Below are 26,564 nucleotides of genomic sequence, written 5' to 3'. Positions count from 1 at the left end.
CTGGGCAGGCAGTGGGGGAAAAGTGCCCCCAGGCTGTGCTGGGATATTTAAAGTCCTCTCCAAACTCAAGTGTTCCATGATCAATTTTTTTACAGATCCCAATGCCAAGGCACAGGAAATGTCCAGCAGCAGCTCCATCAGCCATTTCCTCCTGCTGGCACTGGCAGACACGCAGCAGCTGCAGCTCCTGCACTTCTGCCTCTTGCTGGGCATCTCCCTGGCTGCCCTCCTGGGCAGCGGCCTCATCATCAGCGCCGTAGCCTGCGGCCACCACCTGCACACGCCCATGTTCTTCTTCCTGCTCAACCTGGCCCTCAGTGACCTGGGCTCCATCTGCACCACTGTCCCCAAAGCCATGCACAATTCCCTCTGGGACACCAGGAACATCTCCTACACTGGATGTGCTGCTCAGGTCTTTCTGGTTTTCTTCTTTCTTGGATCAGAGTATTACCTCCTGACCATCATGTGCTATGACCGCTACGTATCCATCTGCAAACCCCTGCACTACGGGACCCTCCTGGGCAGCAGAGCTTGTGCCCACATGGCAGCAGCTGCCTGGGCCAGTGCCTTTCTCACTGCTGTCATGCACACAGCCACGATATTTTCCCTGCCTCTGTGCCATGGCAATGCCCTGGGCCAGTTCTTCTGTGAGGTACCCCAGATCCTCAAGCTCACCTGTTCACACTCAAACCTCAGGGAATTTGGGCTCCTTGGGTTTTCAATCTGTTTGGAATTTGGTTGTTTTCTGTTCATTGTTTTTTCCTATGTGCAGATCTTCAGGGCTGTGCTGAGGATCCCCTCTGAACAGGGACGGCACAAAGCCTTTTCCACCTGCCTCCCTCACCTGGCCGTGGTCTCTCTGTTCGTCAGCACAGCAGTGTTTGCCAACCTGAAGCCCCCCTCCATGTCCTCCCCATCCTTGGATCTGGCCCTGTCAGTTCTGTACTCGGTGGTGCCTCCAGTCCTGAACCCCCTCGTCTACAGCGTGAGGAACCAGGAGCTCAAGGCTGCAGTGTGGAGACTGATCACTGGATGGTTTTAGGAACATTAAACTGCTGGCCAATTTCTGCCAATCACTTCTACTAAAAGACATCTTTCATACTCCTTGTTGCTTTGGTTGTGGTTTGTTCTTTTTTTCCTTTGTATTAGTTTTTCATATTGTCCACAAAGAAATGTCATTGTTTTTGCCATTTCTCATTTTGTTTCTCTCCACCTTCCCTGTGGCCAGAGACTGTGTCAATGAGGGGCTGCACTCTTGGTGGCTTTAAAGGAACTAAAGGATCTCCCAGCCAATTTTTTTCCAGAGATGCCCTTATGTTCCCTACTCTGGAGTTGAAGCAGCAATGTCTGTGTGCAGAGCTGGGGGCAGATTAGTGTTGGCACAGCAGCTCTGCTCCTGCTGGCCACACCATCCCTGATCCAGGCCAGGAGCCATTGGCCTTCTTGGCCACCTGGGCACACTGCTGGCTCATTTCCAACCTGCTGTCCATCAGTCCCTGCAGGTCCCTTTCTGCCTGGCTGCTGTCCAGCCACTCTGTCCTCAGCCTGTAGCACTGCGGGGGTTGTTGTGGCCAAAGTGCAGGACCTGGCATTTGGACTTGTTAAACCTGACCGTATTGGATTCATCCCCTGGATCCACCTGTCCAAGTAACTGTGCAAAGCCCTCCTATGCTCCCACAGAATCCACACTCACACCCAGCTTGGTGCCATCTGCAATTTGTGAGTGGTGGACTTGATCCCCTCACCCAGATCATCAGTGAAGATATTAAACAGGACTGGGCCCATCACAGATCCCTGGGGGACACCACCAGTGCCTGGACACCAGCTGGGTGCAGCACCATCCCCACCACTCTCTGGGCCCAGCCTCCAGCCAGCTCTTAAATCTCCCAGCAGGAGGGAACTGCCCAAGCTGTGGGCTGCAGCTTTTCCAGGGAATGCTGTCAGAGACAGTGTCAAAGGCTTTGCTGAAGTCCAGGTACACAACGTTCACAGCCTTTCCCTCATCCACAGGTGGGTCACCTGGTCATAAAAGGAGACCAGCTTGGTCAGGCAGGACCTGCCACCCCTAAATCCACGCTGGCTGGCTCTGACCCCTCGGCCATCCTGTGGGTGCCCTGGGATGGCACTCAGGGTGATCTGTTCCATAACCTCTCCAGGCACCCAGGTCAGGCTGACAGGCCTGGAGTTCCCCAGATCCTCCTTCCAGCCCTTCTTGGGGATGGGCTCACACTGGCACCTTCAGTCCTCTGGGACCTCCCTGCTGAGCCAGGACTGATGGTAATTGATGGAGAGCAGCTTGGGGAGCTCATCCACAGCTCTCTCATCCCCCTGGGATGGATCCCATCTGATCCTATACAACTGTGGGCATCTGAGTGGCTCATCAGGTCACCAACTGCTTCCTCCTGGATTCCAGGGGGCTGTTCTGCTCCCTGTACTCATCTACCAGCTCAGGAGAATACTTGTCCTGAGGACAACCTGTTCTAATATTGAACATTGAGACAGACAAGATGTTAAACAGTTCAGCCTTTTCTTTAGTTTCTCTCTTCTCCACTGCATCCAATAAAGAGTAGAGGTTCTCTTTTTCTGGTGTTTTGCTACTAATTTATTTATAGAAACATTTCCCATTATTTTCCACAGAAGTGGCCAGATTAAGCTCTACTTGAGCTTTCACCTCTTTCCTTTCTGCATAACCTAACAACATCCTTAAATACTTTTTAGCCGCCTGTTTGTCTTTTCAAAATGATGCATCCTCTTTTTTCCCCTTAAGTTCATACCAAAGATCCATGGACAGCCAGGCCAGTCATTTTCCTCACTAGCTCATCTTTTGCCACACTGGGACAGGCTGCTCCTTCCCCCTTAAGATTACTTTGTTGAAATGTGTCCATCCTTCCTGGACCCCTTTGTTTTTAAGGGCTGTTTCTTTTTTTAAAAAAATCTGTACCTGATTTGGTATTCCACAAATCTGCATTCTAAATAGGCCAAACCTGCCCTTCCTAATTAAAGTGCAGAAATTTTGTTGCTGCCCCTCCTTCTCTCACAGAACATTGAAAACTTGATTATTCCATGGTCACTGTGCCCCAGGCAGCCTCCGAGCCCCACATCTGCCACCAGCCCTTCTCTGTTTGTGAACAGCAGCAGACAGAGCTGTCCTTGGGAGTGGGAGTGTTACCAAAATATCAGTAAAACAGAAAACTCCTTAACACCAATGCAGCATTAAAAAGCAGCATTATTTATTCAGGGGGATGCACGGGGGACAGCTCCTCCCAAAGCCCTGCAGGCTGAGTAAAGGAAAGTTTCTGTTTATATTCTGTATTTTGCATACATATTCATTAATTGTCCCAGACTAAATACACATCTGATAATCATTTTCCTCAAATCATTAATGTATTTCCCCTCCTCTGTTCTCCTGGGGGTCTCTCTGGTGGTCCCTGGTGGTCGTGGACCCCAATGTTCCAGTGGGCCTGGCTGAGCTGGCAGGACACTGAGGCTGCTGAACTTCCAGTTCCCCTTCTCACACAATGGGCATTGTGTGGTTTCCACAGGCCTGGGGTTGTGGAGAACAAGCCCCAGGTGTCAGCTCAGCTGGTGGAGACAATTTCTCATCTGGTTAGATGAGGTCACAGAGTGGGTTGTGACATCACAGAGCAGACTGTGACATCCCAGAGGAGCTGTGTGACATTAGAGAATGGTCTGTGACATCACAGAGAAGGTTGCGACATCAAAGGGAAGAGGTCTGACATCACAGTGCATACAATGACATCACAGACTGGTATGACATCAGAGAGCAGCTGTGTGACATCAGAGACCTGTCTGTGACATCACAGAGAAGGCTGTAACATCACAGAGCAGGCTGTGACATCCCAGAGGGGCTGTGTGACATCCCAGCAGGGCTGTGTCAGGTCACTGGGTTGGTCACTCTGCCCCAGCTCCCCCTCACAGTTTCTCCCAACAACTCCAATGCTGTTCATGCCCAGTGGGGTCCCTGTGCCCCGGGATCCCCCCGGCCCACCTGGAGCCACAGCCTCCACCAAAGGATGTTCCACAGGATCCAACCCAGAGCCTGACAGGGGACAAGGGGCCAGGGCTGTGTGACCAGGACATCAAGGATGGGGATTATCCATGTTTTGCGGAGAAAAGAAGAAACCTCACAACTTGTAAAAGTTGTAAAGCCCGGTATGCTTTATTACGACGCGCGCCGGACGCAAGACTCCCCAAAAGGGCATGCGTACCCCTGAAGATTTCAGACCTCCTTTTATCCCCCTTCCAAATGCATATGCATACAGTTTCACAATAAGTTCATACATATTCATCTTGCATGACACTTAGCACTAATTCTTCTTTATCGGAGGAATTCCTAGGTCGGGGGCAGATTGACCTCGTGGTTTTTCTGTTTTTCTTTCTCTGTCTCCTTGCTGTCTCTGGAACGCGGCCTCTCCTTCAGCTTTAGCTCCACAGACCCTTCACCTCTCCCAGACACTTCACCTAGTTCAGGATGGATCCTTACTCTGTCTCATTCCCCCCTTTCCTAGGAAATAAGTAAATTCTTTTACTTAAGGAAAATTTCCACCACAATAAGTGTCTTTTAATGCTTCACTATGTACGTTTGATAAAGAGGTTAGTACAGCCATTCGTTGTAGTATTCTCCAGTTCCAAATTAACAATGTAATAGATAATCCTAAGCTTATCCCAACTAATATTAGTAAAACTAGAATAGGCTGGCACAACTTATCAAAGATTCCATTTGCAGTTGGTGATCACCCAAAGATCACATCTCACCAGTGATTATCCATATTTTATTCTATGTAGAACTCTGGTTATTTCCTTTGTATCATGTTGGACAGTAATTAAGGTTTTCTTTCCACTTTCTCGGATTTCTTTCAAGACTTCTAATAGGTCTTGGTGCTTAATTAATTGTTTTACCAATGTAAGGTTCGCCCCGATAGGGGTAGGTGGTAGTCTGTGATACATTGTGTAATTGGCTGTAATCAGCTGGTGGGATGTTAGTGGTACCAAATACAAAAAATCACACCCAATAATCTTAACAAAATTACAAATACAAATACAGAGATTAGAATAGTTTCTACTAGACAGAATAACATCATTGCTATCAATTTGTACAGCAGCATAAGCAGTTCTCAAACATACACCCTTTTCCAGTATATACGAGCACAGTTTTCTGGTCAGTGACTGGATGAATTTCAAAGGGACAAATACTCTGTTCAGTGTCCAAACACATCCTGGGCATTAGCAGTATTGCTTTCACAAATGAATCCCATTTGTTCTCTAGTAATGCAGGATTCTAAGTTTACTATCTGCCACTTTTCATTCATCTTTTCATGCCCACACTCTATGTTCTGAAGGATAGAGTGTTGTTTCTTCATGGTTTAATCTTAGGGCAATGATGGGATGGATAACATAAACAGTGGCATTACATATGGTAAGCACAAAGGCAGTGGCCACATTAGAAATAGGATCATAGGTGAAATTCACTATAGTCCACCAGGATTAAAACTTCCTTTCAAAATCAATTGCATTATCTCATTCAATTTTCTGAATTTCAGCTGGAAAATTACCTTCACCCCTTTCCTGTATGATCAGAGCTGCTGTTGCTTGTATCCATAACTGTGCTTGTATACAACTGAAAGCTAAAGACACATTATCTTGAACTATACTAAGTGCTTCTACTATCAATTTGTGGTCTTGGTCCCCGGCCTGTTCATACTTCTTTACTTTGGCAGTACTTTTGAAATCTGTCAATATAAACCTTCTTTATCTCAGAAGGTTTTCCTATGGATCTAGTATACTGATTAAATGCCAGGGACCAAGGCCATTCAGCATTGCTTTGGGTAGAGGTACTCTCTAGTTCTAAAACTTCAGTTATAATTCCATACAAAACAATTCTGTACACTAAAGCATGAGCTACTCCCGACCGCAATATACTCATTTTGCCCGAGTAAGTTTTAGTCTCAGTTCATTGTCTCCTGGTGTCACTCCTGAAGGGGCTTCTGGGCCTTCTTCACCCGAGAGTGATGGATCCAGCATTCTGCTCCTTGATTTTGATTGCAGTGAAGGTGGTGAGAGGTACTTGCAGTGGTCTCTCCCACTGTGGTTCCGAAGTCTTCTCTGTAAGAGACTTAACATATACATCAACCCCAGGCTATCCAACTCCCTGCTCCGAGTTCCAGCCACAAGTTTCTCAATTACTCTGAGCTGTTTGCTTAATGCCACCATGTAAGTAGACATTCTGGACATTCCCCTTGTATTCTATGGTCTTCTATAAGGCATTCCAAAGGATTCAGCATTCCTTTAGCTCAAAAGGTTTAGTTTGAATTTGCAATAGTGCTAGTGGAAGAGCTTCTTGCCCCAGTCTTATGATTTGCTGCTTAATCAAATGATTCATTCTCTCCCCCTGGCCGCTTGATTGGGGGCGGTATGGGGTGTGAAGTTCTTAATCTATGCCCAGATGGCTACTAATCTGCTGCACTATTTTGGAAATGAAAGGTGATTCTTTATCTGAGGATATTGTGGCTGGAACTCTGAAGCGTGGTAATATCTCTTGTAAAAATGATCTGGTCACCTCTTGAGCTTTGACAGTTCTGGTGGGGAATGTTTCTGGCCACCCTGAAAATGTATCTATTAATACCAGTAAATACTGATACCCCCCTTTCCTTGGGAGTTCTGAAAAGTTGATTTGCCACTGCTGTACAGGCCCATGGCCTCTCCCAGTCTGACCAAGTTTTGGCCCGGGGGTATTTTGAGGTTAGTCTGGAGGCAAGGATCACATTATCAGCTCACCTGAGTGATAGTGGCATATAGATTCCTGACAATGATACAAGAGTCCTTTCAATCAGATGTGTGTTCTAGAAAGCCTGTGGGAATTACTACTTCAAAGTCAACACTTCATTCCAGTGCACTCTGTATCACTCGCAGCCTCGGTCATTTTGAGAAAGGAGCCACACTCTATAAAAGGCTTTAAGTAATTAGGCCCTAGTGTGTTTTCTAGTGCCCTTCCTTCACTAGTAACCACGAAAATGGGAAGGGATTACTAGCTCTCTTTCAATGGTAGCCCACCCCTTGCAGTTGTACATCTCTTTTGATTAGTATTATTGTATTATGGCTTACCTTCGAGGAAAATCTGTACCTCACCCTTTGCCGCTTTCTTTGCCTCTCCATCCGCCAGCTCATTTCTTTCCTCCAATTTTAAGCTCACTCTCTGGTGTGCCTTAATATGCCTTTTCAGGTAGCCGAACTGCTTCCAGCAGCTGGATTGTCTCTTCTTTCCCTGTGAGGTCTGCAGTCCCCTCTCCTTCCAGATGGCTCCATGTGCATGCACAACTCAGAATGCCTTTTGCTGTTTCTAAGGCATGGGTCCATGCATTTATCTCAGCATCCTGTGCAGAGGTACCTGTTGGTAAGGGTCCAGACTCTATTACCTCTCTGCAGGTAGTCACTGTGAACTTTGCAATGTCGCTTTCTTGTCAGTGAACCAGGTCTCTGCATCGTCCGGAGGAGTGTCCTTTAGATCTGGGCGGCTGGAGTAGGGTAGCTTCAATGGTCTCTAGGCAATCATGGTGTACTGCTTCTCCTTGATTCCACTGAGAAAAGAAGATCTGGAAGTTTCAAAGCTGGAGCCGACATGAGGGGACTCTCTAGCTGGCGAAAGGCCCGTGTGGTGTCTCTTGTCCACTGGAGATCTCAGTTCCCATTGGCAATAAGAGCATCGAGGGGTCTGGAGATTACCTTCTGTTTCACTACCTGTGCCTTTTTCTTTGAGACTCTGCGTCCTTGGAGTCCTAGGAAATTCAAAAGGCTTACCATCCAGGCTTCTCTCGCTTCCCTCGTCTGAGTGGCTACTAGAAGATCATCTATGTACTGCAACAGCCTCCTTTCCTCTTGTGGAGCTTCCTGGGACTCTGGGTCTTTGCAAGCTGTTCTCCACTCGGAGTGGAGAATTTTGAAGCCTCCAGGCACATGGACTATGTGAGCTTGTGTTTGAATGCAAAAATGTTCTGGCTGGCTTCGTGGATAGGGAGGCAAAAGAAGGCATCTCTTAGGCCTAAAACAGTGAACCAGGTTAGCTCAGGTGTTAAACAAGGTTAGTAAGGTCTATGGATTTGCTACCACAGGGTACAAATTCTGTGTTATCTTATTGACAGCCCTTAATCCAGTACTACCAGTTATTGGACTGATTCCTTCCTTACCTTCCTTTTGAGGGTACTACTCAGTTCTCACTGGTTGTGTTCTTTCATTAAGCTTGATGGGGGAGCATCCCATGGGGGAGCATCTTTCACTCTCCCTGGTGCAGCAGAGGCCCATACCCTTGAAAACACTTATTTACTTATTCTAATATCTCCTTACTAATGTCTTTCTTAATTTCAGTATCTGTTAATAGTAAGCCTAACATCTTTATATTATTTGCCTCCAGAGTAACCTTTCTCATTTGAGAATATTTAGCAAATTGAGCGAATTGTACAAAAGCTTTTAGGTATACATAGTACACATGTTACTTTAAAGGTTTGCAAAAGTATGCCTTCTCAGACTGGCCAGTTGTTCATTCCCCACACTACAACATAAACATTCTCCACAGGTACTAAAGCTTTATTTAAAACTGAACACATAACCCTTGTGCCGACAAAAATTCTTCCCTTTTGGGAAGGTCACCTTTTCCCCTCCTCCCTTACCTTGGGAGGAAGCCTTTAACAAATCGTATGTACTCATTTTGCGAACTGTGATTGCTTTGCATTTCAGCGTGATAATCCTTGCCTGATTTCATACGTTGCTATCTTATGCTGCATGCTGAACAACATGTTTGATTTGCTTTCTCTTTGCCTTGTTTTCCTTTTCAAGGGCCAAGACGAGAGAGCGGTCTGATCTCACAGTCTCTTTGTCATTCTGGGTGATTTCTTAAAACAAAAGACATTTCAGCATACAAAAACTATCCCATTTATCTTCCTATTATAAAACAGTACTAACAGCAATGAAGCACTATAAATCGTTTTATTTTCTGAGCTGCTCTTACTGGCAACCTCCTCCCAGCGAGCCCCTCCCAAAAGGGGCTAATTTAGGAACCTGTTTACTCTGGTCAGTTCTCATTATTTATTTCTCCTTGCCCTATCTCGCTTCCATTTGAACCTTTTTACAGACCTTCACAGTAGTTTCTCAGTTTTCCTCCTATACACACAGCTCCAGGTGGCAGGTATCAGATGTGATTCCCACACACAAGCTCTAAGACCTTAGGTTCTGAATCCGCTTGACCAGAAACCTTTAATTTACACTCGGGGCGTGTACCCTGACACTTATTGGAACAGCAAAACAGCAATACCAGTGTTTCTCATAAACACCGCACTGCAATAATACCTGCACATCCAGCTTTTGCCCACAGGCCATTCCCGTGTTCCCTGGGGAGACAGGGCAGCCAGAGCTGTCCCTGTGCCCAGGGCACAGCCACTGTCACCTCACACAGCATGCCAGCCTCTTGATGTACCAAAGGCTCCCCGAAATTGCTCAAAAAGGCAGGCTATTCTGTTTGTTACAGAGAACTTTAAATCCTTTCAGCGGATTGTTTCCAGTAAAGACTTACTGCAGTACCAACTGAAGTCTCACAAATCTCATAAGTCTCATTAACTAATTCATCTCATTCACCTCTTCTATATAAACTCTGTTTTACAAAAGATCAGTCTTTTCCAGTTCTCTTCTTGCACAATCTAATTAAGCACTGTGTCTACTTACACTTGTTTTGCTGCTTTGCAAAAAGGCTGTGCTAGTCACAGCCGAAATTCTGATATGCCCACAGACACACGCACTCTCCCCCCCCCCCCCCCCCCCCCCTTTATCTCAAATTCACTAGAGCCAAGGCTTGAATTACTATGAGGGGGAGAATTCTTGGAATTCCTTTAACTCACTTTATCGAAGTTAAACATAAATCACCGTACTATAGTTCTCCTATGTAAAATGCTACTCTTGTTGCAACAAAATCTTAAAATCTCCACAAACACCACTATACAATCTGAGAATCAAATTACCACAATGCAGCGGAAGAAAATCACCACACAAAATCACTGGGAAAGGGCTTATTTCTCAAAGTGCTCACCTTTCTCAACACAACACAGCACACCATAATTCGGCATTTACGCAAATCAATTTTTCCTGGACACAATCAAAATAACAGCGCACAGTCTAGAGATCAAGTCCAAACATCCAAGGCAAAGGAAGTCTCTGAGCTCATACTCACGGTTAAAATGTACCAAATCTACACAAATCACTACATTCAAACACGATAAATACCATCACTAACATTCCTCCACTCGCTTCTCCGCGGGCACTTCTCTCCCTGCCCCCGCAGCCTGCTGCAGCCAGCGCCTCTGGCCTCACTCGGCCGCTTCAAACACGGGGAGTACTGACCCCCCCGCACTGTAGGGCACTGTAGATTTACTCTTTTTTATACACCATACACTTATCACCTGCACGATCACAAACACAGTGCACTGACCACACACATTAACCATACAGCAACACAGTGTCCGGACATCACACACACACACAAACAAAACACACGGGCTCACCAGTTCTGCTCTATCAGAACTATTAATCCTCAATACACACATACACGGGTTCACCCGGCTTACCCCCAAAGCCGCTAGCAGTCTGCTCTATCAGAACGACGAACCCGGCCTCTAATACAGCTGCTCTATCAGCTGAACCTCGTCTCTAATACAGCTGCTCTATCAGCTGAACCCCATCTCTAATACAGCTGCTCTATCAGCTGAACCCATGAACCCAGACGTCTCTGGGTGATTTACTCCCTTTCTCTCCTTCCTCCCCCCCCCGGGGCCCCATAGTACATACCGTGTTCTCCTCCGCAGGCCAGCGGGTCGTTGTCTGTCCTCGCAGGTGGCAAGTTGAGACAAGCGGAGCCCCACCAGGAAAAAATCCTGGGGCGCGCCATGGAGGTCCGTCTATCCCCCCTGCCCCCGCGGGGACAGAGAACTCCTGGCTGGCTCGCCAAAATGTTTTGCGGAGAAAAGAAGAAACCTCACAACTTGTAAAAGTTGTAAAGCCCGGTATGCTTTATTACGACGCGCGCCGGACGCAAGACTCCCCAAAAGGGCATGCGTACCCCTGAGGATTTCAGACCTCCTTTTATCCCCCTTCCAAATGCATATGCATACAGTTTCACAATAAGTTCATACATATTCATCTTGCATGACACTTAGCACTAATTCTTCTTTATCGGAGGAATTCCTAGGTCGGGGGCAGATTGACCTCGTGGTTTTTCTGTTTTTCTTTCTCTGTCTCCTTGCTGTCTCTGGAACGCGGCCTCTCCTTCAGCTTTAGCTCCACAGACCCTTCACCTCTCCCAGACACTTCACCTAGTTCAGGATGGATCCTTACTCTGTCTCATTCAGGTCACCTGAGACCTAGTTTGGGTTCCCCAGGGCAGGAAAATGTCTGGCAGCTGGAGCAGGGTCTGGGAAGGGCCTCCAAGGTGGGGCTGGAGCCCTTGGGCTGTGGGCAGAGGCTGAGGGAGCTGGGCTGGTCCAGCCTGGAGCAGGGAAGGCTGAGGGGCTCCTCATCCCAGCCTGGCAGTGCCAGCGAGGAGGGGATGGAGAACACAGAGCCAGGCTCTTCACTGGGGCCTGGTGGGAGACAAAAGCCAATGGGTGGAAGGGGAAAGAGGGGAGATCAGCCAGGGCATGAGGAGATGAAGTGAGTCAGGTTGGTTTCAGCATTTCCTCACCACCAAAAGCTTCCTGACCTCCCTTTCTCCATCCCTCACTGACAGCTTTGCTGAAATCAGGAATCGTTCGAGCTGTTTTACACCCACTCCAGGATGAGCATCCTGATACAAGAACTTAATTGTGTTTATATCGATCATAGAACCATGTTTGTTTAAATAATTTTAGTATGGAAATCACTTGGGGATGGTGGACTCATCAGATACTGCTGGGATGTTGCACATTGCTCAGGGAAGAACTGTGATTGTTATTAAATTGTATCCTGTTCAACTATGATCTGTTGGCCATGAAGAGAAACTTTCTGTGCCTCGGAGTCTCACCAGTTCCTGACCCCCAAAGGACACAAACCTGATAAGTTGTGGTTCCCACCCCAGTGGTGGCAGTTGCACCTACCTCCATAGCCAGAGCAGAGCTCCCTTGTCCCAGAAAGTCCCTGGCAATGCAGGGATGAAGGAAACAGGACAGGCCTTTTGGATCAGGGGCAGGGCAGAGCCAGGGAGGAGAATGATTTCTGCATTTGATGGAGCTGTGCCTTCCCTTGCCTTTGCTGGCTGACAAGAAATGAACATCCCTCTGTGTCTCGGGCAGCTCCTTCTCCAAGAAAAGCAGGTGGGAGTTGGAGCCAAGGAGCTGAAAGCTGCAGTTGCAGCCTGGGCTGGAGGGAGCTCAGATTTGCACAAGGCTGCTCTGAGTGCCAGGCCTTGGATGGGGGAAATGGTGGGGTGGGGGTAGGGACAGAGTCTGATTGATTGTCAGCCATTAAAAGGTCTTGATTTTCATCCCTATTCCAACTGCATGAGGAGGTACTTGGATTCAGTGTCAATTGGAGACTGCACATATCAATGAATTAACAGGAAAAAAAAAATAAACAGGACCTAAGAAATCTTTTCTTGCTGTCTTTTTAAATATCATGTATTCACTTTAAATACACTACTGAGATCTACTTAACTACAAATTATTTGGAAACTGAAATCAAATTATTCCCAGAGGCTTGGCTTGTTAAGGTGTTCTGAATGCTAATGAGCCATGGGACACTGAATTCCTGCACTGAAGAGCTGAAGGCTGAACAAGTCTCTGGAGCAGTGAAATTCAGCAGCAGCCTCCAAGTTGCTGGGGATGTCAGCAGCCCCCACTGAGGCCATCCCTGCCCAGAGACCGTGGGGGAATGGGCAGACAAGGATAGCGTCCCTGGGGCTGGGGCAGCAAAACTCAGAGGCACCAGGGGCTCCAGCTGGGAAATGGAGTGTGGAATGTGGCTGGGAAAGCCCTGCCTGGGCTGGGCCAAGCAGGACACACAAGCCCTGACTCCCATCCCCCAAACAACTCTCTCAGGAGACATTTAAAAGGAATTACAATTGTTTGTGTCCTCTGGTTGAGCTCACTGGAGAAATACCAGCAAGAGATTCTCAGGAGCTCCAAACAATCAAACAGCCTTTACTGGCAACTTTAGAAAATCAGAGAAACTTTGGCAAATGGTTTATCATGACATTGTAGTGGTTTTGCTTTGTTAATGTAAGATTTTTTCCAATCCTGAGATCTCTTAATTAATGTATTGATGAGTGTGGTTGGTTTTAGTGTTGGTAATTATTTATGTATTTATTTTGTTGTGAGATAGGATTATGAGAAAGGTAAAGTAGGCTTAAAGTTTTAAAAGGGTATAAAGAAAATTTTAATAAAAGCAAATGAATAAAAAGGTGGTAGGAATTAAATTCTCTAGAACAGTTTTTTTGTTTACAACTGTTTTTTTTTTTAACCTGGCAATGTAAAGAAACTAAACTAAAAATTTCTAGTAGTTTACTCTTTCTAGAATTGTCTTTTTTTTAGTTTTAGGGAGAGAAGTTTTTCTTGTTAAGTTTATGGAGTTTTTTTACAGGAGGAAAAATATTTTTTGTGACTCTAAATTTTGTCACGGATAACAGTTGTCTGGGGAACTTTGTTATTGTGAAAATCTTTTATTGCTACAGGCTTTTTTACAGCTTATTGATGGGTCATGTCTACTTCTGAGGTATTGTTTTAAAGGTGAGTTGTTTAAAGGTAAATGTTTTTATTATCTACATTTTAAAATATTTTTGTCTCTGGAAATAGAGATCTTCTCTTGTGGGTACTAGATTCCTTTTTTTTCTGCCTGAACTTTATATGAAATTGCAGGTATTTTATAATTTATTTTAATATGGAAGGTTTTTTTAATATTGTTTTGAATATTTAAATTTTTTAATAGTTTTACGTGTTATAAAGAAAAAGAGTTTTTTCTTTTTAGATTATAAGAGGATTTTAGTTTCAAGATTAAGGTATTTTTTCTTCTTTTTTATTGGGTATTTATTTCTTCCTTTCTGACTTTGATGGTTTTATGGGGTTTTTTAAATGTTTCTATTTTGTGTTTTTCTTTACTTGAGGGATGATTTAAGAATTGAAAGGGTTAACATCTGTCCCACCAGTAACTTGTGGTGGAAGTTTTGGTTGGGTTGTGTTAGGATTGGTCTTATGGTTGGTTTTTGAGATTTTTGTGTTTAGTTGTAGAGTTATTTTGTATGAGTTGTAGGATGTAGGAGTTTTTGGTTTTAGTTGTGTTGGGGGGAGGGGACATGGTGGTATGGTTTTAATAGCTGTGGCTAGCTTTGTTCTGGTTGGGGTTTTGTAGCCTCTAGTGTTTTCCCAGTCCCAGCTCTCCCAGTCCCTTCACCCCTTTCCTTGACTCCGAGCCCCTGAACCTCCTTCCCAGCTCTGCCAGCTCGTCATGTCCCCCCTTTTCCTGGGCCTGTGGAACCCCCTGGATCCCAAACTCTCACTTTCAGCCCCCCAGCCCCCCCAAATTTCCATGTCCCCACGTTCTCCCCTCCCTACAGTACCTGGAAGTGGCGCTGTCAGAGCCCAACCCGGGGGTCCCTAGTCCTTGATTGTGGGGGATGTGGATGGAAGCCCCTGGGAGCACTGGGGCAGCGAGCGGGGCCGGATGGAGCCACAGAAAGCAGCAATGGTGGGAGGAGCTGAGCTGGGATATTGGAATAGCCAGAGCTGGGATATTGAGAAACCAGGGCTGGGATATTGGGATAGCCAGGGCTGGGATATTGGAATAGCCAGAGCTGGGATATTGAGAAACCAGGGCTGGGATATTGGGATATCCAGAGCTGGGATATAGAGATAGCCAGAGCAGGGATATTGGGATAGCCAGGGCTGGGATATTGGGATAGCCAGGGCTGGGATATTGGGAGAGCCAGAGCTGGGATATTGAGAAACCAGGGCTGGGATATTGGGATGTCCAGCCCCGGCTCAAGGACAGGACCCGGCCTGTGGCTGACAGTTCCCTGGAGACACGGAGGGTACAACCAGAGTGGGGGGATTGGGAGGAGCTGGGGCTGGGCTGGGATCTGTGAGAATGAAGGATTCTGAGGGGCTGGGATGGGATCTCTGGGGATGGGGGGGAACTGTGGGGCTGGGATGAGAATCCAAGGGGCTCCCTGGGGCTGGGACACAACTCCATGGATCCATTCTATCCTCCTTCCCAGGTCTCCACATGCTGCAAGTGGTTTCCAGCTGTGACCTCCTGTCCAATGGAGCGTCCATGGATGCCACCAGTATGGCTACAAGGGCTGGGATTTCATCTTCTTCCAGCTGGGATCCAGGAGCTTTGCAGTGTCCAATGGTGCCACCTGGATCAGCCAGAGGTGCTGGGAATCCAAAGGGATCATGGTAGAGCAGACGAAGCATTACCTGGGACATACCTGGGTGGAAATACATCAGATGGGGTTGGGTGGCTCTGGAGCACAAAGGTGGGTGTGGGAGGGGAAGGGCAATTCCTATGGGAATGGGGGATTCAGGAATGGGGGACTTGGGAATGCAGGAATTGCCATGGAATTTCCATGGCCAGATCTCACTCTCATTCCAGTCAGGTGGGAATTCCATGGATGGTTCTTCCCCCTAACCCACTGCCACGGGAATTCCATGGGGAGATGATTTGAATGGATGACCAATGCAATGCCAGCAGTGCAATGAGAAGTAATCCCTGCTGGAATTCCATGGGACATCAATCCCAATCCTTTGCCCAGGCGGGCTCTACTGTGCCCATGGCAGCGCCAGGGGAGTGCCTTGTCCCTGCCCTGAGCCCAGCACGAGCCTTTCCTTGGCTGTTCTGTGCCCAGCCCGGGGCAGGAGGGCACTGCTGGGGTGGCTTTGGTGGCCCCAGTCACCCGGCCAGGCTGCAGCCACTGCAGGGGCTCCTGGGGAATGTTCCAGAGCACAGCTCAAAGCAAACAACTGTTCCTGGAGGGGATTCTGCCCCTGGGGCTGTGATGGGAGCCCAAGGGAACAGCCCAAAGTGCTGGAGCTCAGTGTCCCTTGGCCAGGCCGTGTTCCCTGCCTGTGCCCTGTCCCTGTCCCCTGTCCCTCGGCTGTCCCTGTCCCCTGTCCCTCGGCTGTCCCCTGTCCCTCAGCTGTGCCCTATGCATCAGCCATCCCCTGTCCCTCAGCTGTCCCCGTCCCTGTCCCCTGTCCCTGTCCCTGTCCCCTGTCCCTGTCCCCTGTCCCCTATCCCTGTTCCCTGTCCCTCAGCTGTCCCCGTCACTGTCCCCTGCCCCTGTCCCTGTCCCTGAGCTGTCCCTGTCCCCTGTCCCTTTTCCCTGTCCCTCAGTTGTCCCCGTCCCTGTCCCCTGTCCCAGTCCCCTTTCCCTCGGCTCTTTGGGGTCGGAGGTGGCAGCAGGACCTGGGGCAGCCCTGGGAGAGAACAACCCTGAGCCCCAGCTGGCCCAGTTCCCCCAGTTCCCCCCAGGGGTGCCCAGGTCACTCCCAGCATGGGCCCTGTGGCTCCCAGTCACACCCAGCATGGTCCCAGTCACTTTCAGTTACATTCAGTACAATCCCAGTATGATCTCAGTCACTCCCAGTATGATCCCAGATGCCATTTGCCCCCAGTATGGTCCCAGTTGCTCCCAGTCATCCAGTGTGGTTCCAGTTACTCCCAGTATGATCCCAGTCACTCCCCGATACTCCCAGTATTATTCCAGAAGCTCCCTTTAGGGTTGCTCTGTGATGCCAGTCACTCACAGTCTCTCCCAGTACACCCCAGTTGCTCCCAGTAGCTTCCACCATGATCCCAGTTGCTCACAGTGACTCCCAGTCACCTCCAGCATTATTCCAGTCACTCCCTGTATATCCCAGTTTCCCCAGCATGGTCCCAGCTGTTCTCAGCCTGCTCCTGGTCACTTCCAATATGATCCCAGTATGACCCCAGTCACCCTCAGTGTGGTCCCAGTTGCTCCCAGTATGATCCCAGTTGTCCCCAGCATGGTCTCATTTCCTCCCAGGGTGATCCCAGTGTTGCCCGATTGATAAAGGACACAAAACTTGGATAAGTTTTGTGCGGTGCTTTATTAAAGAGCCCCGGAGCCTGCGGACTAGTGTCCCCAAATTAGAGCCCCAAATTTCACGTATAGGTGTTTTCCTTTTATATACATGCAATTCATAACAAAGTGTCCAAGAAACAGTGCCCATTTGCCAAGCGACATACTCCTTGTAATACATTCCTTAGTTCACAAGCAAAATCATAAATCTTCTGCTTGTCTTATTGTATGCTGCCCCCAAACCAGTTAGTCTTCTTACTCTCCTACCCTGGTTTTAATGTTTATTAAGTTCCTAAGACTACCTGCTAAGTTACACACAGAACTCAGCACATAATATCAACGGCTACAAAACTATTTTTAACAAACCAATTCACACACACAACTCATAACTAAACTATAATAAAACATTTTGATAAATTTCATTTCTTTTTCCAACACCAGTTGCCTCTAGCACAGACCCAGTCACTCCCACTATGACCCTACTCTGACGCCATGATGATCCCAGTTGCTCCCAGCATGGTTCCAGTTGCTCCCAGTCTGATCCCAGTTGCTCTCAGTTGCCCCTAGCACAGACCCAGTCATTCCAAGTGTGATCCCAGTCTCCCCCAGCATGGTCCCAGTCAAACCAGTCACCCCCAGTATGGTTTCAGACACTGCCAGTATATCGCAGTTTCCCTCAGCATACTCATAGTCATTCCCAGTCACACCCAACTACCCCAGTACAGTTCCAGTTTCCACCAATATCATCCCAGTCACTCCCAGTATATCCCAGTTACTGCCACTATGATCCCTGTTGCCACAGTTCTGGTCCTGCTGGGTCCCAGTGTGCTCTGATCCTGCTCCAGTGGGTCCCAGTCCTGGGCGTGGTGTATCCCAGCATGCCCCAGTCCATCCCAGCCTGTCCCAGTCCATCCCAGCGTGTCCCAGTCCATTCCAGCCTGTCCCAGTCCATCTCAGTGGGTCCCAGTCCATCCCAGTGGGTCCCAGTCCATCCCAGCCTGTCCCAGCCTGTCTCAGTCCATCCCAGTCCGTCCCAGTCCATCCCAGCCTTTCCCAGTCCATCCCAGTGGGTCCCAGTCCATCCCAGTGGGTCCCAGTCCATCCCAGCCTGTCCCAGTCCGTGCCGGTCCCTTCCCAGATGCTGTTTCCCGAGTCCTGCCCCTCCTGCCCCCGGAGCTGCCGCCGGACGCCCCCCAGGTGCTGCCGGGGCTCGGAAGCTCCGTGTTGGGCTCCATCTGCAGGGCTGGGGCTCGGCCTCCCCTGCCGGGAAGGTGAGGAGGTCCCCAGGGGCCGTGTCCCCCCTCAGAGCAGGGGTGACTCCCCCATGTCCCCCCACAAGCCAGGGTCACCCCCTTTGCTCAGCCCAGAGCTCCTGAGCCAGCTCCTGCTCCCCCCTGGGAGGGGCTTTGGGGAGCCCCCAGGGGACCCCCTTGAATGCCCATTCCTGGGCACTGGGACCCCCTTGAATCCCCATTCCTAGGCACTGGGATCCCCTTGAATCCTCATTCCTGGGCACTGGGACCCCATTAAATCCCCATTCCTGGGTACTGGGATCCCCCGCATCTCCTTCCCCAGCTGCAGGACCCCCTGCACCCCCTTATCCTGCCCCGACACCCCCTGCACCCCCTTTCCCAGGTATCCTCCCCCGCCAGCCCCTGGATCCTCCGTTTCCGTGACCCCGGGGACCCCCGGACCCCATTCCTGGCCAGCCCGGGGCACCTCACCCCCAACCTCCCTTTGCTGGGAAACCCGGCCTGGGCACGGGGCTCTGCGGCTGCTCTGGGATTTGTGATCCCCCAAAGGAAAGGGAGGGAACAGGAGAGAGAGAGAGAAGGGGATTGGCACTCAGGGATCGCAGTCCCAGCCCCCGGTGCTGCTCCGCCAGAAATGGGACCTGCAGCCACTGGAAAAATGGATCCAGGATCCCGATGCTGGCCCCGCTTTGGGCCAAACCCAGCGGGTTCCGGGCACAGTTGGAGCACAGGGCCCGGGAGCTCAGCACAGCCCGGCCCGGGGGTCCTGCAGGGCGCGGTTGAGAAGGGTCCTGGGGGACCCGAGATGGGATCCAGGGGAACTCCCTGGTATTCCCCCTTCCCTCTTCCTGCGCCTCCATTCCCAGTTTCCCCTCGTATGAGTCCAGTCAGTCCCAGTATGAGCCCGGTCCCTTCCCCTCACTCCCTGCTTGATCCCTGTTGCTGCTCCCAGTATGAGCCCAGTCACTCCCAGTCATTCCCTATGATGATGCAATTGGCCCCAGCAAGTTCCCAGTTGCTCCCAAGTCCTCCCACTTTCATCCAGTGTGTTCCCAGTTCTCCCAGTTGTCCCTAGCAGCTGCCCCAGTAACTCGCAGTACGATCCCAGGATGAGTCTAGTATGATCCCGGTCTCTCAGCAGGGCCCCACTCACTCCCACTTGCCAGTAGCACCCAGTTGTCCCTGCTCTAGTCCCAGTCACTCCCCAGATGATCCCAGTCCCAGCCAGCATGGTCCCACTCCCTCCCAGTTTACCCCAGTATGGTCCCAGTTCTCCCCAGCATGGTCCCAGTTGTTCCCAGTGTGGTTCCAGTCCCCTCAGTATGGTTCCAGACACTCCCAGTATATCCCAGTTGCCTCCAGCATGGGCCCAGCTGTTCCCAGTGTGCTTCCATCACTCCCTTATGGTTACAGACACTCCCAGTATGGTCCCAGTTGAACCCAGTTGTCCCTGCTCTAGTCCCAGTCACTCCCCATATGATCCCAGTCCCTCCCAGCATGATCCCACTCACTCCCAGTTTCCCCCAGTGTGGTCCCAGTTCTCCCCCCAGTTGTTCCCAGTGTGGTTCCAGTCATCCCAGTATGGTTACAGACATTCCCAGTATATCCCAGTTGCCCCCAGTATGTTTGTAGTCATTTCCAGGCACTGCCAGTGGCCCCAGTAAGGTGCTTTTTATCCCAGTATGATCCCCCAGTCATGCCCAGTATATCCCAGTTGCCACCAGCGTGCATCCAGTCATTCCCAGTTCCTCCAGTTTGCTTGCAGCATCATCCCAGTTTCTCCCAGCTCCTCCCAGTAGCCCAAAGTGTCATCCCAGTGTCTCCCTTTCAACAACAATATGGTTCCAGTAAGCTCCAGTTTGATCCCAGTCACATGTCAGCACTCCCAGTGTGGTCCCAGTATAATCCTAGTTGCTTCCAGTCTCTCCCAGTACGGTCCCAGCTGCTTCCAGCATGGTTCCAGTTGTTTCCTAGATCAACCCAGTCACTCCCAGCATATCCCATTTGCCCATAACATGGTCTCAATTGCTCCCTGCCAGCTCCTACTCACTCCCAGTATGATCCCAGTATGATCCCAGCATGATCCCAATCTCCATCAGTGTGATCACAATCTGCCCTGGTGTGGACGTACGATCCCAGTATGATGTCCATACAAACCCAGTACTGTCCCAGTCACTCCCAGTATGATGTCCATACAAACCCAGTACCATCCCAGTCACTCCCAGTGTGATCCCATTATGATGTCCATACAAACCCAGTACTGTCCCAGTCACTCCCAGTACGATCCCAGTATGATGTCAGTACAAAGCCAGTCCAGTCATAGTCACTCCCAGTACGATCCCAGTCCAGCCCAGTCCCTGACACTGCTGGGATCCCCCAGCCCTGTGTGCGTTCCCCCCGGTGGATGTGCCGAGAGGAGCCCCAAGGGCTGGCAGTGCCCAGGCAGGGTGCCCACAGCAAGGCCCAGTTTGGATGTGCAGCCCCCAGTTTGCCTCTCCTTTGGCCCGGGCTGGGTTCCCCCCGCCCGCAGCGGCTGGAGCAGCCGAGAGCCCCGCGCTGCCCATCCCGACCTGTCCCGGCTCCATCCCCGCTCCTCCCACGGGCTGCGAGGGCTGCGGGAACTGGGCAGCGAGGGTATGGCTGCTGCTGGGGGAGGAGGAGGAGGGAGGGAAGGGCAGGGATGGAGGGGGAGGAGGAGCCGGGGTTAGGGAGGGGGAGACGGGACTATGGAAGAGGAGGAGGGGAGAAGGAGAAGAAGGTGGGGTTAGCGAGGAGGAGGAAGGGGGATGGAAGAGGAGGAACAAAGGCGGATCAAGGCTGAGCTGAGGGAACCACCGGTCGAGCCCTGCCTGAATTCGCAGCCCCTACCTGTGGGATCATCGCCCCCCCCCATCACGCAGGTGAGCAGAGAGGGGGAGCCCGGCCCAGATATCCTGAGGGTTCCCTGGGTTCGGTTTTTGGGGGATGTTTGGAGAATGAAGCAGTCCAGGGCTGAGCTGAAAAGGCCCCTTGGGGGGACATCGGGGGGTGCCGGTGGCGGCTGCCGGCAGAGGCAGCCTGGAGGAGCAGAGCCCTGTGTGCCCCAGGAGCCCAAAGTGGGGAGCCCAGAGAGGGGGTAGCGCCGCCATTGGCGGGAGCCTCAAGAGCCTGGAGAGGGGCAATGGGGACTCCTTGGAGCCGCAGCAGCGCCGAGCAGAGAATGAGGGGAGAAGGGAGCCCGGGAGCCCAAACATCCCCGTGTAAGGGACGGTCCCAAGTTTCCCTCATTTGCCTCTCGACCCTCACAAGGACAGAGACCCAGACCCTGCAGACCCTGACTGCAGTTCTGGCCTGGCTGAGGTGGATGCCTGCCAAGTGATTGTTGGCAGCTGTGCTTATTGTGCCCAGGCTGCACTGCTTGGGGCAGGGCCTGGCAATGAGCGGCTTGCTCTGTGCGCTTACAGCTGCTTCACCATCCCCGCTCACCACAACAGCTCATGAGTTTCCCTCCTCTTGGCCAGATGCCACTGGCTTTAACTTTGGTGGTCCCCCACACAAGATCCCTCATCCTTCTCACGACTGCTGTCAAGGATGGGGATTGAAGCCCCCTCCCAATGACTGAGACCCTTAAAATTCTATCCCGGCAGCGCTGGGCTGACTGGAGCAGGATGTCTGCCAAGTGCTGCCTGCAGGTGTGTTCGCTGGACCAAGACTGGTTTCCCATGGCAACCAGTCCTGAAACAATGGGCCCTGCTTACTGCTGGGACTGGTTTGTCCTGTTTGGAACTGGACTGTCTGCACTTGTTCCCAACTTTTTCTCCCCTGTCCTGTACCTGTTCCCTCGACTATAAAAGACACCTGAGTTAACCAAAGACTTTGAGATTCTCCCCAACATGAGCAGACACATCTATTGGCCAGACCATGAAGATTTCATCTCTCCATTAGTAACTATTCCTCCCGCACCTTTCTCTCTCCTTTATCTCCTGCCTAATCCTTCTATCACATCTGCTGTGGACACTCAATAAAAGGTGCATTTGTCTGGATTCATACTGAAAGTCCCCCTGCTCTGTGTCTTTTGCACTCTGAGATGGGTAAAAGGAACCATCATAACCCAGGCTTGTACCAGTGCATTGGGACACCCCAGCGTCCCGAAATGGGGAGAGCGAAGAGGGGGGAGCTTTTGGCATTGCTGGGACTGCCAGCAGCCTGGGCAGGGCGGGCACTGAGGGTAAGGGGGACCCCCAGTCCATGCGTGACCCCAGCAGCTGGGACAGGGGTGAACCCCCGAACACCAGAGGGGAGGGACCAGGGATGGGGAACTCCTGGGAGGCTTTTCCAGGGCTGAATCTTGGTGTTTGGGAGGTTTTATGGAGCCCAGATGGCCGGTGACTTGTAGAGATGGACTTGGGCAGAGGGACCTTCAAACTCAACATGCTCATCCCTTGTTTTCCCCAAACCAGGATTGCCCATTGCCAACCCCAGGGAGGCTGCGAGGAAGAGGAAGATGCCCCGGGACACTGATGCAGGTGAGAAGGAAGTCAGTGCCCCTTTCCCCTCTGTGCTGCTCCATCTCCCAGCCCTGCACGGCCCTGGCTGCAGCTCAGCCCTGGGGGGATCTCCTTGCCCTTGCCTGTGGCATGGAGGCAAATCCCATCCTGTCCTTGTCCTTCCTCGCCCAGAGCAGGAGCTGAGCATGGAGAGCAGGGAGGACAAATGCCCACGGCAGAACCTGGTGGAAGAGGCCGTTTTGAGCGGCTCCACGGCGCAGGAAGCCAACGGGGAGGAAAAGCCCCGGAGATGCCGCACGAGGAGGGGCTGCAAACGCAGCCGGCGGGGATGTGAGGGGGAAAGAGCCAGCCTGGGCCGGGAAGGCGGCCGGAGATGGAGCCAGAGCTCGGAGCTGGTGCTCCATGAGCAGCTCCATGATGGGGAGAAGCCCCACACGTGTGGGGAGTGTGGGAAGAGCTTCAGGTGGAACTCCCACCTGATTGAGCACCAGAGGACCCACACTGGGGAACGGCCCTACGAGTGTGGGGAGTGTGGGAAGAGCTTCAGGCAGAGCTCCAACCTGATCATGCACCAGAGGATCCACACTGGGGAGAGGCCCTACAAGTGTGGGGAGTGTGGGAAGAGGTTCTCACAGAGCTCCCACCTGATCATGCACCAGAGGACCCACACTGGGGAGAGGCCCTATGAGTGTTCCAAGTGTGGGAAGAGGTTTCAGATCAGCTCCCATCTCATCAGGCACTATCACAGTCACACTGAGGAGAGGCCCTTCCAATGCCCCGACTGCGGGAAGGGATTCAGGGACAACTCCACCCTCGTCACCCACAGGCGCATCCACACCGGAGTGAGGCCCTACGAGTGTCCCCAGTGTGGGAAGAGCTTCTCCAGCAGCTCTCAGTTGACCAAATACCAACGGAGTCACCGGTGAGCGAAGCCTTGCAAGTGCCCCGAGTGCCGGAAGAACTTTGTGCGCTGCTCCAGCTCCATCCCCCACTGGAGGAGGCACTTTGGGCACAGCCCTGGTCACTCACATTCCCTGTGATCCATGTTGGGAACACACCTGGCTGCTTCTCCTTTTGGTTTCGCATTAAGGTTTTATCTTCTCCCCCTCTCTGCTGTCTAAAAGCCAAGAGGGATGGATCTGTCACCTCAAATCCCAGTGAAAACAGCTCAGTCTTAGACTCAGAGAACTCAGGCCCACATCAAAAGGGCTTTTTCCCACCTCAAAAAAACTTTACCTCTTCACAAACCTACTCGATTCCACAGCCACCAGGGTGAGATGGGGTTTGGAGGTGATTTGGAGTAGTGGGATCTCAATTAGATTGGTGGGATGGAGATTCTGTGGGTCAGGGTGTGTGGGATGTATTTGATAGCAAATAAAACTCTCATACTTATTGATTTCTTTCCCATTCATTTTCAGTCCATTGCAGTTCTGTTTGCAGAGTGCCTCCTTCTCAGCTCATTGTGTCTGTGTCCTCCTTTCTCTCCTGCCTCTCTTTGCCTGCTCTGTTTCTCTCTCAGTGTCTCCCTTAACCCAGGGACCACCCGATACCCTCCTTTGATTTAATTGCCCCAGTGACCACCAAAGAGCCTCCCTTGATTTAATTGACCCCTGCCCTGTTTTAATTGACCCCTCTGTCACCCTGGTTTTTAAGATTTTCTAAGCCTTCTGATGTTGACATTCTTGTAGTGAAATTTCTCACACACTTTCTGTAAATAACTCATTGTTTTGCATTCCTTTATAGAGGAGGAGAAATTGATGGACTGTTGGTTTGACCAGTGTCATTGGAGAGGTGGCACTGTCACCTTCCAATGCGCTGTCACTTTTGGAAAACTATAAATGTTGGAGTCAGAAAATAAACTTCCCTTTTCCTTCACCCTGAGAACAGCGGTGTGCGCTTCTGTTCTTTCCTGTCCTGTAGTGACATCTGGTGACTGCCGGAGTGTAGGCTGAGACACAGAGTCCGGATTGCCGGTGAGGTTGTATTGTCTCCCCTCTTTGGTGCTTTGCCTGCTGTTCTGGTGGTGATGGCAACCTCTGCGGGTTTCGAGGAGGATTCCCTTGTTTTGGACCTCTGGAGGGGGGTCCTGGAGTGGAAACAGGTTTCCGTTTCCTGGGATTGTTAGCATTCAAAAACACAATCACAGGGGACTATATGCGGTGCTTTTCATTAAAGAGCTCTGGGAATCGGGGTATTACCAAATCTGATTTCGACCATACATCCGATATGATCATGTTTTTATACTCTATCGTTATACAACTTACATGCTAATTATTAAACTTATATTGTTCTATTGTATACATAAATTTAGCTCCTCTCTGATTTTCCAATATAATTTCTCATTATTCTTCTTATGGTTATATAATAATTACATTTAATTACTAAACAATCATCACATCTAACAATTATGTAATTTATCATACTGCTTATGCAGGTGCAGTTGATCTGGGAAAGCACAAAGCCCAACATTTTAGATTCTATCTTTAACTTTTTCCAGGGCCTCACTATCAGGATGATTTTGAGAGATTGTTTCTGTGGGCCCGAGACCGAGGGCTCTTTTCGGACTATGCAAAGGCGTTCTCCAGGAAGGCGTGGTTTCTTGTGGGGGTCCGCCTCATGGAGGCTCTCTTTGATGATTGCACCATAGACGTGGGATCGCTGCTGGTGCAGTGGAAAAAGTGTGAGGAGCTTTGGCGAGGGTCTGGTTCTTGTAGCCCTCGGAGTTCCAGGGGAGCCCTTCTGTCTCGGACATGGACAAGGGGGAGTTTGAGTTTCTGTGTGATGTGGAGCTCTCTCCCCGGCCCAGGACAGTGTGCTGGGGGATGGGTCCAACTGGGAGATGGTGATTGTTCCCCCGGGGTGGATTTGGCTGTGCCAGGCTCCCTTGTGCCGCTCTGCAGTGATGCGGCTCCACAGGCTGCACCTCTCTGGGCACCCCTCCTCTCCTCCGTGTCGGGGACGGGGGCCCCTCGCCGGTCTCGTCCTGTCGCAGACATATTTTCATTAAAATCCTTTCGTTAGGATTTTTCCTGCTGAAGCTGAGAAGTTTCAGGAAGAAAGCGTAAACAATGGTTATCTGCTGCTGTGGAATGCAACAGGTGGATCCGTGATTGGTCTCCTGTGGGTGTTTGGATTTACTGACCACTCACGGCAGAGCTGGGTCACGCTCTCTGCCGAGACACAGATCTTTGTTATTCTTTCTTTTCGATTTTATTCTTAGCATAGCCTTCTGAGGAACCTTTTCCTTTCTATTTATTTTTAGTATAGTTATAATGTAGTATATATATATATAATAAAATAATAAATCAAGCCTTCTGATCATGGAGTCAACATTCTCGTCTCTCTCTCATCCTGAAAACCCCTGAGACCACGGTCAAATTGTCCCAGTCCGCACCGGGTTTTCAGGCCGTGCTGGCCCCTGTGCCCACCAAGGCTCCCCCTGCCAGGGCTGTGGCACGACAGGGCGCTGAGGTATTTACCTTTAGCACGAATGCCGACATGGCCGGCGGGAGGCCGGTGGGTTCCCGGGGCTGTGGCGCCTCCTCGTCGAATTTGTGGACACTTCCCTCATGCCAGGTGACCGTGTGTCTGAGGAACCCCGTGCGTTTCTGGTGAGAAGCCAAAACCAAGACCAACGAGATGAATGAGCCTGTCTGTTCATGGTATCTGCAGCATTGCAGAGTGGGCTCCTCTGGCTCTGCCGGTGCTGCAGGGGGCACAGGGGCGAGTGGTGTTGATCTGGCTCCCAGTCAATCA

At 50.5% G+C, this 26,564-nt stretch overlaps 1 protein-coding gene across 1 annotated transcript in view; it reads left to right on the top strand.

The window, feature by feature from the left end:
• Positions 1-26,138, top strand: part of LOC141730626 (uncharacterized) — a 44,501-nt gene extending 18,363 nt beyond the window's left edge. The window contains exons 3-4 of the mRNA XM_074549773.1: positions 7,444-7,452; positions 23,172-26,138. Of these exons, the coding sequence (XP_074405874.1) occupies positions 7,444-7,452; positions 23,172-23,734 (572 nt within the window). The 3' untranslated portion in view covers positions 23,735-26,138. The remainder of the gene's footprint in view (positions 1-7,443; positions 7,453-23,171) is intronic.
• The last annotated feature ends 426 nt before the right edge of the window (positions 26,139-26,564 follow it).

This window comes from Zonotrichia albicollis, chromosome 11 (assembly GCF_047830755.1).
Source record: "Zonotrichia albicollis isolate bZonAlb1 chromosome 11, bZonAlb1.hap1, whole genome shotgun sequence".
Lineage (NCBI taxonomy): Eukaryota > Metazoa > Chordata > Aves > Passeriformes > Passerellidae > Zonotrichia > Zonotrichia albicollis.
Note: the sequence above shows the minus strand (reverse complement) of the source record. Positions and strands in the feature narration are given on the sequence as shown.